The sequence below is a fragment of the Mustelus asterias genome, chromosome 1 (genome assembly GCF_964213995.1).
Source record: "Mustelus asterias chromosome 1, sMusAst1.hap1.1, whole genome shotgun sequence".
NCBI lineage: Eukaryota > Metazoa > Chordata > Chondrichthyes > Carcharhiniformes > Triakidae > Mustelus > Mustelus asterias.
The window spans coordinates 3,150,939-3,163,724 of record NC_135801.1 but is presented as its reverse complement, the minus strand read 5'-3'; the positions used below and the strand labels follow the sequence as shown (position 1 = coordinate 3,163,724).

The 12,786-nt window shown below is 46.2% G+C and overlaps 1 protein-coding gene across 1 annotated transcript in view; it reads right to left on the bottom strand.

Moving 5' to 3' along the window:
* LOC144501411 (cyclin-dependent kinase-like 2) overlaps positions 1-12,786 on the bottom strand; it is a 54,470-nt gene that overhangs the window by 26,800 nt on the left and 14,884 nt on the right. Inside the window, exons 4-6 of the mRNA XM_078225141.1 lie at positions 7,212-7,324; positions 3,450-3,589; positions 2,320-2,408 (exon numbers count right to left, since the gene is read on the bottom strand). Coding sequence (XP_078081267.1) covers positions 2,320-2,408; positions 3,450-3,589; positions 7,212-7,324 — 342 coding nt within the window. The remainder of the gene's footprint in view (positions 1-2,319; positions 2,409-3,449; positions 3,590-7,211; positions 7,325-12,786) is intronic.

Sequence of the window (12,786 nt, the reverse complement as noted above, 5' to 3'; positions counted from 1 at the left end):
ATCCTTACCCGGTCTGGCCTACATGCGACTCCAGAGCCACAGCAATGTGGTTGACTCTCAACTGCTCTCGTGCAACTAGGGATGGGCAATAAATGCTGGCCAGCCAGCGACGCCCATGTCCCACAAATGAATTTAAAATAGAACTCCTCCAGCCCTACACCATTCCTATCTCTGGAAGTTCCTCCAGTCACACAACCCTCCCTATCTCGATAACCTCCTCCAGCACCTACACCATTCCCAGTCTCTGTGACATCCTCCAGCCCTACACCCCTCCCTATCTCTGTAACCTCTTCCAACCTGACAACCCTCCATGTTATGTGTTTTCCTTTTATTCTGGCCTATTATATATCACCGATGTTTATCTCATCAGCACTGATTGTGTGTTCAGTTGACAAGCCCTCAGGCTGAGGAACTCTCTCACTCCACTCCGCTGCTTCTCTGCCTCTCTGTCACACTTTCCTTCTTAAAGACGCCCCTTAAAACCTTACTCTGTGACCAAGGTTTTGGACATGTGACCTAATATCTCCATATGTGATTCAGTGAGACACTAATTTGTCTTATAATACTCCTGTGAAGAGGGTTGGAACTTTCTATTATGTTAAAGGGCTACATGAAGATGGTACTTGTTGTACAGGTGCTGTAAGGTCCACTGGCAGGAATGTGGATTTGATGCTGACCCTTGGATAGTATCTGGTACGGAATGGAAAGGAAAGCATGCAGCTTAGCCAATAACTGGTGACTGTTCTTGTCTGTCCCATTGCGCTGCGATCATTAAATCCAATTGGAGATGGAACACAGGGAATCAAACTTAACTCCTCTGCATCTGCCTAAAACTGATATCGGGGCTAAAGGAATTAAAGTACTCGGCCAGGTTTGAACACTAGGCTCCCAGAGCGTTGAAGGTGGAGGAGTGATGTAACTGAGGTTTTTATTTAGTGAATTGGGAGGTAGATAGAGATATTCCCTGTGGAGAGGGAGTGTCCAGGAGAAGGGGGAAGAATCTTAAACTGAGAGCCAGGCTGTTTAGAGGGATGTCAGGAAGCATTTCCTCACACAGGGGAGTGGAAGTCTGGAACTCTTGAGTCTGGGATCTATTGGAAATTTAAAATCAGAGATTTGTTGGGGATTAAAGACTACAGACTCAAGTTGGAAAGATGGTGTTAAGACACAAATCAGCCATGGAAAGGTTCAAGGGGCTGAATGGCCTCCTCCTGTTCCAATGCTCCAACTGGTCCCCTGATAACAACACTGACAAACGCAAGCTGCTCGTGGTATTCTGGTATCTGAGTCAGACAGGAGAGTCAGAGAATCCCTACAGTATAGAAGGAGGCCATTCAGCCCATCGCTTGTGCACCAACTCTCCAACAGAGGATGCCATCCAGACTGTTTCCTGTAACCCCACACATTTCCCATGGCCAATCCACCTAACCTACACATCTTTGGACACTAAGGGGCAATTTAGCATGACTAAAACATCCAACCCGCACATCTTTGGACTGTGGGAGGAAACCGGAGCACCCGGAGGAAACCCACGCAGACACGGGGAGAATGTGCAGACTCCGCACAGACAGTGACCCAAGGCCGGAATTGAACCCGGGTCCCTGGCGCTATGAGTACAGGGAGTGTGCAAGTTCAAAATGCACTCAAGTGACCTCGTTACAAATGTAAACATTCAATAGTCACACTGCATCTCCGAGCAGCTGGAGGATGGGATATGTTGCTAGACAAATGCAAGTTTGTCAACTCTGGTTGAATAGATTTCATCACACAGCCTGTTACTGCCTCACCCCCTCCCACCTCACCCTGCTCCCCTCAGGCCCATAGAATCATAGAATCCCTACAGTACAGAAGGAGGCCATTCGGCCCATCGAGTCTGTACCGACCACAATCCCACCCAGACCCTATTCCCGTAACCCTACGCCTTTACTCTGCTAATCCCCTGACACTAGGGTCAAGTTAGCATGGCCAATCAACCTGACCTGCATATCTTTGGACTGTGGGAGGAAACCGGAGCGCCCGGAAGAAACCCACGCAGCCACGGGGGAGAACGTGCAGACTCCGCACACGCAGTGACCCGGGGCCGGAGTTGAACCCGGGTCCCTGGCATTGTGAGGCAGCAGTGCTAACCATCGTGCCGTCATTGGTCACCCAACATGTCAATCATCCTTTCCAAGGCCAAACAGGGAAACATCTTGAGTTGATTGGAGGATTCTTGATTGCCATTCAAACATCTTTCATTTCCAGAGGCTCCAGGCCAATCCTGGAGAGTTGGCAACCCCGATATTAACACAAATTCATCTTCATTCTGCATTCCTTCACCTTTCTGAAAAGCCATCTGACGTGAAATAACCATGTTCCAGCAACTCAGCGCAGGATGGACGTTTATCGGGGTCTATCTGTAAACATTTCTGGAAAAAAAGGAATTTGGAATAGTGTAAACTCTACAATCCATCTGCTCTGAACACTCACCTGTGCCACTAGCGAAAAAAATCAATTCTCATTTTAAAGCATCTCGGATGAAATTACAAATACAAATCTTCCAGCTGCTGAAACATCTGTCTCATCAAAAGAGGAAGTAGCTATTTCCTTGGCATCAGTTGCTATGGTGATCAGGGGAGCACAGGGTTCAGGTCTTCCTGAAGAGCCGGCATCTCATCCAGTGGCCCCGCGGGACTCCCTCCTGTACCCTCCTGCTAAAGGCTGGTCTTCCCCGTAGGTGTCTGGAGTGTGAGCTGACCATTGGCATGGTGAGAATTACAGGACAAGTGAGACCTCAATGTGAACAGCCAATCTCCTTAAACAATGAGATTTAAAGGATTGAGAGAGAAACAGAGTTTTAAAAGTTTAATTTATTTATTAGTGTCACAAGTCGGCTTACATTAACACTGCAACGAAGTTACTGTGAAAATCCCCCAGTCGCCACACTCCGGCACCTGTTCGGGTACACTGAGGGAGAATTTAGCACGGTCAATGTACCTAAACAGCACGTCTTCCAGACTGTGGGAGGAAACCAGAGCACCTGTAAGAAACCCATGCAGACACGGGGAGAACGTGCAGACTCTGCACAGACAGTGACCCAAGCCGGGAATCGAACCTGGGTCTCTGGGGCTTTGGGGCTAACCACTGTGCCACTGTGCCGAGGAATGATGGGAGAAGGAAATTGGATGAACTAAGAGTCAAATCAGGTGTAGAGTGTGAAATAAAAAGAGGCAAAGAAAGATTGGAATGAGAGAGAAAGAAAGATAAAGTGAGAAAATTTTTAAATCTTACATTTGACGTTATTTAAAAATCTCAAACAACTATTTTCTACTTGTGGGAGTGAAACTCCACAGTTTAAGTTGTTTTTTTATTCAGCTTGAGAGTTTGACCAGCACTCCAGGTTAAAATGATTAATTGCTGTTAATTACCGGATATTCCTCTGTCCTGCTCACTCAAGCACAATCACTTACCTTCACCAAATCTATTACCAGCAAGAGGATTTGGGGATAGCGATTCTGAAGAAGTTCAGTTTCTTTGATCACAGGCAGATGCAGTCCAGTAAACAGTGGATTCTTGTAGAAAAGTTCCTGGTGTCTGGGAGTTAGATTACCTGGAGCAGGAAAAGGCATCGCAAGGATTAAACTCTTTCATTAAGATACACACCAAAAATCCGGGGGAGCCAGCCATGCAAATTAGAATGGATCAGAATGTAAGGAGTCTTTCCGAAGAGGTCAGTCCAGGTTATTCATTTTGAGAGGCAGGACTACAACATACTGACTTCCAAATTTCCAAATTGTCTGGGGTCAAACATTCAGGAGAGACTAAATCGGTTAGGATTATATTCATTGGAGTTTAGAAGAGCGAGAGGGGATCTCATAGAAACTCATAAAATTCTAACAGGATTAGACAGGATAGATTCAGAAAGAATGTTCCCAATGGTGGGGGGAGTCCAGAACTAGGGGTCATAGTCTGAGGATTTTAGAGCTGAGGTGAGGAGAAATTTTCTCACCCAGAGGGTGGTGAATGTGTGGAATTCACTACCACAGAAAGTAGTTGAGGCCAAAACGTTGTCTGATTTCAAGAAGAAATTAGATATAGCTCTTGGGGCTAAAGGGATCAGGGATATGGGGAGAAGGGGGGATCAGGATATTGCCACGATCAAAATGCATGGCGGAGCAAGCTTGAAGGGCCGAATGGCTTAGTCCTGCTTCTAGTTTCTATGTTTCATAAAGTTTATCCCCTTCTGTCAGAAATTCTTCTGCAGTAACATCAGGAGGACAAGTGGAGGGAGGACTGAGAGCCTCAGTTTAACAACTCAACCGGAAACAGGTTATCTGGTCATTATGTCAATGCTGTTGTTGGGATCTTACTGTGTGTCAATTGGTTGCCACGTTTGCAAGATTACAACAGTGACAGCACTTTAAAAGTATTTCATTGGCTGTAAAGCGCATTGGGACTTGCTGAGATTGTGAAAGGTCTGTAGAAATGCAAGTTCTTTTTGTCTTAACAAGGTCAAAAAATGACCAAAAGAACTGAAGATTAGCGCTAAGCCAATCCTAATTATTAGAGAATGCCCATGCCATCAGTTACTGATTTCACAGGTCAGCGAGCAGTTAGTACGATGGGAACTCAGGAATGACCAAGCGATGCAAAAAGATCAAATTAGCTTTGGAATAAAAACAATGGCAGAGTGAGTGTGTACATCACAGACTTCCAATCCACTCCATGAAAGCCAAGTCACAATTAGGAGCCTTGGTGAAAGTCTGGTGGGATATCAATGTTACAAATGCTTTCCTGTAAAGCCGATGGGATTATTACAGCACTGGCTCCAATCCGAAACCCACTGGAATCTTTCTTACATGGACAGGACTCGACAGTTGGGAAGCATTTCAACTGCTGAAACCGAGCGAAACAAAAGCCCTCGGAATCCAATACTTCTGCCAAATGTTGGCTGGAAATGGTTTTGTTAAAATCCTGTGTTGCTGTATCCATGGCAACGCACGCTGATGAAGGCTAATGTAATTTTAATACAGTCTAACAACCATTCTCTGACAGTGTCTCATTGTTCACACTCCAACCTGCAGCTGCCAAGTGCTGATGAGTATTCCCAGTCGATGTACCGAGGGCGGCACGGTAGCACAGTGGTTAGCACTGCTGCTTCACAGCTCCAGGGACCCGGGTTCGATTCCCGGCTCGGGTCACTGTCTGTGTGGAGTTTGCACATTCTCCCCGTGTCTGCGTGGGTTTCCTCTGGGTGCTCCGGTTTCCTCCCATAGTCCAAAGATGTGCGGGTTAGGTTGATTGGCCAGGTTTAAAAAAAAAAATTGCCCCTTAGAGTCCTGGGATGCGTAGGTTAGAGGGATTAGCGGGTAAAATATGTGGGGGTAGGGCCTGGGTGGGATTGTGGTCGGTGCAGACTTGATGGGCCGAATGGCCTCCTTCTGCACTGTAGGGTTTCTATGACTCTGTGAGTGCTCACTCCTCTCTGGGACAGCTCGCGTCTGGATGGGGTGAGTTGTGTGTAAGGACAGGACTCAGAATGTCAGGCTTCGGGCCTGGGCGATGGGGACATCAGCATCACTTGAACTATTCCTCAACCCCCTCCCCATCAATCCAAAGACCACCTGCAAAATACTGGCTGGAACTATACTCCGTCTGTCCGTGCAACTATTCTTCATCGCTTTGAGAGTCAATGGCTAAACAAAAACTTAGACAGGATTTAAATGTTGTATCAGAGTGGGAAATCTGCAGCCATTTGTCCTCCAGACACATTTTCTCACTCCTCCCAGGCCATCACACCTTTAATCCACCTCACATTTGATCTCGTCCCTGTTGTCTTTGACTGTACCCCATTATTAACAAAAACCCCATGCACCAAAACCCCTTTCCCCACCCCAACTTTTAATGTAAACTGAGGTGAGGAGTAACGCTTTCAACATTTAGGCAGCATTGGACTGAGTGTGACATCAAGGAGCTCCAGCAAAACCAGAGTCAATGGGAATCGGGGAAAAATCCTCCACTGGTTGGAGTCACACCCGGCACAAAGGAAGATGGCTGTGGTGGTTAGAAGTCCATTATCTCAGCTCCAGGACATCGCTGCAAGAGTTCCTCAGGGGAGTGTCCAAGGCCCAAACCATCTTCAGCTGCTTCATCAATGACCTTCCTTCCTTCATAAGGTCAGAAGTGGGGCTGTTCACTGATGATTGCACAATGTTCAATATCAATCAGAATTTGTGGCCATATGCAGAAACTGGGCTGATGATTGACATGTAGGATTTATAACACACAAATGCCAAGTTGTAACATCACATCTCCAACACAAGAGAATCCAATTGTCTCCCCATGACATTCAATGGCATTACCATCGCTGAGTTCCCCACTAACAACATTCTAAGGGTTACCATTGACCAGAAACTGAACTGGACCCAGCTATATAAATATTGAGGCTACAAGAGCAGGTCGGAGGCTAGGAATACTGCGGCGAGTAACTCACCTCCTGACTCCCCAAAGTTTATCCACCATCTACAAGGCACAAATCAGGAGTGTGATGGAATACTCCCCACTTGCCTGGATGGGTGCAGCTCCAACAACACTCAAGAAGCTCGACACCATCCAGGACAAAGCAGCCCACTTGATTGGCACCACATCCACCACCTTAAACATTCACTCTCTCCACCACTGAAGCAGAGTGGCAGCAGTGTGTACTATCTACAAGATGCACTCCAGCAATTCACCAAGGGCTCCTTAGACAGCACCTTCCAAACCTATGACCTGTACCATCTAGAAGGACAAGGGCAGAAGATAAATGGGAACACCACCACCTGCAAGTCCCCCTCCAAGCCACTCATTATCCTGACTTGGAAATATATCGGCCGTTCCTTCGCAGTCACTGGATCAAAATCCTGGAACTCCCTCCCTAACAGCACTATGGGTGTACCTACACCACATGGACTGCAGCGGTTCAAGAAGGCAGCTCACCACCATCTTCTCAAGGGGCAGTTAGGGATGGACATTAAACGCTGGTCAGCGAGTGACAGTCACATCCTGAGGACAAACTGCGAGAAATATGAAGTGTCATAATCAGAGGAGGGTGAATGTGAAGAAAGTGATTTGCCTGATTGTTTTTAGTGATACTCTCCGGTTCAAATCAAAGGACACGATCGGGCAGCACCTTGTGGGCTTATCAGCTCCCTCACATGATCCAATCTCGAGAGTCAGAGTACTGCACTCACCAAAACACTTGGTGATGTGATACAATTGATCAATATCGGAATCTCCAGGAAATAATGGCTCGCCCGTCAACATCTCGGTTACCAGGCAACCAATAGCCCACACATCCACAGATCTGAAAAAAAACCACAGCAAATACAGATCAGAGTCACTAGTTACATCATCTCACGAGGAGGGTGGTTGTAGAGAGTTGTTTTTCAAACTGGAGGCCTGTGACCAGCGGTGTACCTCAGGGATCAGTGCTGGGTCCACTGTTATTTGTCATTTATATTAACGATATGGATGAGAATATAGGACGCATGGTTAGTAAGTTTGCAGATGACACCAAGCTTGGTGGCATAGTGGACAGTGAAGAAGGTTATTTCGAATTGCAACGGGATCTTGATCAATTGGGCCAGTGGACTGACGAATGGCAGATGGAGTTTAATTTAGTCAAATGTGAGATGATCATTTTGGTAGATTGAACTAAGGCAGGACATACTCAGTTAATGGTAGGGCGTTGGGGAGAGTTACAGAACAAAGAGATCTAGGGGTACATGTTCATAGCTCCTTGAAAGTGGAGTCACAGGTGGACAGAGTGGTGAAGAAGGCATTCGGCATGCTTGGTTTCATCGGTCAGAACATCGAATACAGGAGTTGGGACGTCTTGTTGAAGTTGTACAAGGCATTGGTAAGGCCACACTTGGAATACTGTGTACAGTTCTGGTCACCCTACGATAGAAAGGATATTATTAAACTAGAAAGAGTGCAGAAAAGATTTACAAGGATGCTACCAGGACTTGATGGTTTGAGTTATAAGGAGAGGCTGGATAGACTGGGACTTTTTTCTCTGGAACGTAGGAGGCTGAGGGGTGATCTTATAGAGGTCTATAAAATTATGAGGGGCATAGATCAGCTCGATAGTCAATATCTTTTCCCAAAGGTAGGCGAGTCTAAAATTAGAGGGCATAGGTTTAAGGTGAGAGGGGAGAGATACAAAAGTGTCCAGAGGGGCAATTTTTTCACACAGGGTGGTGAGTGTCTGGAACAAGCTGCCAGAGGTAGTAGTAGAGGCTTTGTCTTTTAAAAAGCATTTTGACAGATACATGGGTAAGATGGGTATCGAGGGATATGGGTCAAATGTGGGCAATTGGGACTAGCTTAGGGATTTTTAAAAAACAGGGCGGCGTGGACAAGTTGCCCTTCTGGATCTTTTTGTATCTCTCCCCTCTCACCTTAAATTTATGCCCTCTAGTTTTAGACACCCCTACCTTTGGGAAAAGATATTGACTATCTAGCTGATCTATGCCCCTCATTATTTTATAGACCTCTATAAGATCATCCCTCAGCCTCTTATGCTCCAGAGAAAAACGTCCGCAATCCTCCAATCCTCTGGAACATCTCCCGTCTCCATCAACGAGGCAAAGATCATCGCCAGAGGCTCTGCAATCTCTTCCCTCGCCTCCCACAGTAACCTGGGGTACATCCCACCCGGTCCCGGCGACTTACCGGCGACTTACCTATCTTGATGTTATTCAAAATTTCCAACACATCCTCTTTCTTAATGTCCTTCTTAATGTCTTAATGTTATATCACAGCTTGGTATGGCTCCTGCTCTGCCCAAGACTGCAAGGAACTACAAAAGGTCGTGAATGTAGCCCAATCCATCACGCAAACCAGCCTCCCATCCATTGACTCTGTCTACACTTCCTGCTGCCTCGGCAAAGCAGCCAGTTTTAAGGACCCCACGTATCCCGGACATTCTCTCTTCCACCTTCTTCCTTCGGGAAAAAGATACAAAAGTCTGAGGTCACGTACCAACCGACTCAACAACAGCTTCTTCCCTGCTGCTGTCAGACTTTTGAATGGACCTACCTCGCATTAAGTTGATTTTTCTCTTCACCCTAGCTATGACTGTAACACTACATTCTGCGCCCTCTCCTTTCCTCCTCTATGAACAGTATGCTTTGTATAGCATGTAAGAAACAATACTTTTCACTGTATGTTAATACATGTGACAATAATAAATCAAACCAAATCAAATCAGCTGGATATGGGATTGTTCAATAAGGAATGGGATTATTTACGTGGATTTTCAGGATAATTAGCAGTACTAAGCACAGTTCCTGATTTGAATGGACAGGGCTGTTTACCTTTTCATTGGTTTTAGTACAGTTCCTGCCCAGTCAGTGGGAGATACAAATATGTTTTTTCTCGGGAAGGATAGTAATAAACTGGCATCAATCCAGTGATTCAGAGATAGAAAAGCAGAGAGGAACTGAGAGTTATCAAACCTGAACAATGGGCAGTGAGCGTATCATGCTGAATTATTTTGTTGGGGAACATTCTGTGCCTTTATGATTTGATTGCAAGATGCCATAACAGGATAAAAACTCTCTGCTGTCCATGGGCAGTCAGCTGATTCTTTTCAAAACCCACATTTCTCAGCTCAGTGTTCGTGGGAGGGGCACAGCACCAACCTGGCACTTCCCTGGCATTTGTAACCACCAAACCTCCAACAATCCTCACCAATTCCAGGCTACAATCATCCAGTCGCATCTCTCAGAGTCTGACATGGCTGGAACTTTACCATCCCGCCCCCCCACGGGAATCGGAGCGGGTGAGGGGCGGAGCATGGAATGTCCGCTGATCTCGGGCGGGATTTTGCGGTTTCAGGATGAGCGAGAGTGTAAAATCGTGCCCCACACTTTCTCATTTATGATACTCGGCAATCCCGTCTCTCTTGTTTCAGAGATACAGAAAACAGGACAGGGTATCAGCATCAAAGCATCCCTTCAGATTAGACCAGTGAATAGATCATAAAATTCCCTCCATTATATTCTAACAGTGTTTTAACAGCAGCCTGACAACATCCCTTACTAAGCGATGGCTTCAACAGGTACACCCTATCATGTTGGATGAAAGGGTTGACGTATCAGGGGACATTAAACAGTTTGGGTTTGTACTCGCTGGAGTTTAGAAAGATGAGAGGGGATCTGATCGAGGGAAATAAAATTTTGAAAGGGATTGATAAAGTAAATGTAAACCAAATGTTTCCTCTTATGGGGCAATCTAGAACAAGAGGTCACAGGTATGGGTTGAGAGGCGGTAGATTTAACACTGAGCTGAGGAGGAACGACTTCTCGCAGAGGGTGGAGAAATTGTGGAACTCGCTGCCCCGTAAAAAAAAAAGTTTATTTATTAGTCACAAGTAAGGCTTACATTAACACTGCAGTGAAGTTACTGTGAAAATCCTCCAGTCGCCACACTCTGGCGCCTGTTCAGGTTACACTGAGGGAGAATTTAGCATGGCCAATGCATCCTAACCAGCGTGTCTTTCAGACTGTGGGAGGAAACCGGAGCACCCGGAGGAAACCCACGCAGACACGGGGAGAACGTGCAAACTCCACACAGACAGCGACCCAAGCCGGGAATTGAACCTGGGTTCCTGGAGCTGTGAGGCAGCAGTGTTAACCACTGTGCCACCGTGCCGCTGGGATTGAACCCGGGTTCCTGGAGCTGTGAGGCAGCAGCGCTGACCACTGTGTCCCCTTAGAGCGATGGAGACTGGATTGTTGAATGGTTTCCAAGAAGGAGATAGATATATTTCGAATTTAAAAATGGGATAAGAGGATATGGGGAACAGGTGGGGAGGTGGATTTGAGACCAGGGAGAGATCAGCCATGATCTGATTGAATGGCGGAGCAGGCTCAAAGGGCTGGATTTGCCGACTTCTGTTCCTAATTCCTCTGTTCCTATGTTAATGCTCATGCTAATGGGAGTCAGCTGTGTTTCAGTTGGTAACTCTCTCGGTTCTGAGTCAGAAGGTTCCACCCAAAGAGACTTGGGAACACAATATAGGCAGCCATGTTTCCAGAGCAGTACTGAGGGAGTGCTGCACGGCTCAAATGCTGCCTTTCAGATGTCCAACCGAGACCCTGTCTGCTCTCACAGCTGAATGTAAAAAAAAAAATCACTTCCCAATACTTGTAACAGAAAAGGAGAAGGAGGCAACAATAACAATTTTATTTATATAGCACCTTTAATTAGTGTACAATATCCCAAGATGTTTTGCAAAAGCCTAACCAATCAAATGTTCACATGAAGATTAGGACAAAAGTTTGCTGAAGGAGGTAGGTTTTAAGGAGAGTCTGAAAGGAGAATAGAGAGGCAGAGAGGTTTTGGGAATTCCAGAGCTTAGGGACCAGGGAGATGGTTTCCAGTGGTAGGGTGATTAAAATCAGCAATGTGCAAAAGATGTGAATTGGAGTACAGAGAGTTGTGGGGGCTGGAGGAGGTTACAGAGATAGGGTAAGGGGAAAAGCTGTGATTACCCCTACGTGGTCCATGGTAAGTCACTGTTTAATCTCCCTGTGCGGCTCATTGAGTATGAGTTCCCCTGGTAACAGGCAGTGGGCTGCCCAGCTGGAACACATCACCTGAGCCTTTTATAAGGCAGACCCAGGACTGGGCCTGCTGGACTGCACCCCCAGGCAGGGACTAGTGTGTGTGCATGATGGTGGTGGTTTTACTTTATATTCTGTAATAAACAATGCTGCTTTCTAGTCGGTCTTCCTGAGTCATTACAAAGGCCAAGGAGAGATTTGAAAATAAGACACTGTTTTGAAGAATAACAGGTGAGTTCTCCCTGAGTCTTGACCAAAATCTATCCCTCAATCACCATCTGAAGAACCAGTTTCTCGGGTCACGGCTGTGTATGGGAGTTTGCTGCCTGCAAATTGACAGCTGCACCGACAACATTGCAAAAGTAATTTATCAACAATAAACCGCATTAGGCACTACACAAATGTAATTTGATGTTGAGTGTTTATTAGGAACAATTTTTTTACAGACAGTAACGAGAAGAGCTTTGCTCGGGTTAGTGTGGGTCTGGTTTCAAACCAGGAGTGCGTTCATTTCAGGAGTGAACTGATTGGCTGTTTAGATGATATTAAGGGGATTGATAGAGTAAATGCTGGATGGGGGGGAGGGGGGGCAAGGGGAGCCCGTGTTAAGTTGTCGGAGGGAACAATTCTTCCTTTTTATTCTTTCACGGGATGTGGGCGTCACTGGCTGGGTCAGCGTTTGTTTCCCACCCCTAGTTACCCTTGAACAGAGTGGCTTGCTCGGCCATTTCAGAGGGCAGTTGAGAGTCACCCACATTGCTGTGGCTCTGGAGTCACATGTAGGCCAGACCGGGTAAGGACGGCAGATTTCCTTCCCTAAAGGACATTAGTGAACCAGGTGGATTTTTACAACAATCAATGAAAGTTTCATGGTCACCTTTACTGAGGTAGTCATGATGTGGAGACGCTGGCGTTAACGCCGGCGCCTTTACTGAGACCAGCTTTATATTCCAGGTTTATTAATTGAATTTAAATTCCACCAACTGCCATGGTGGGATTTGAACTCATGACCCCACAGTATTAGCCTGAGCCTGGATTACTAGTCCAGTGACATTACCAGCACACCACCCTCTCCCCCAACAATGGTAAAATTAGATAGGTAGTTTCAGAGTGAAGCACTTTCTCACACAGAAGCTTAGAGGTATCACTTGGAGCTTTCGAGACTGACAGAGAGATTTTAGTGAGATAAGGG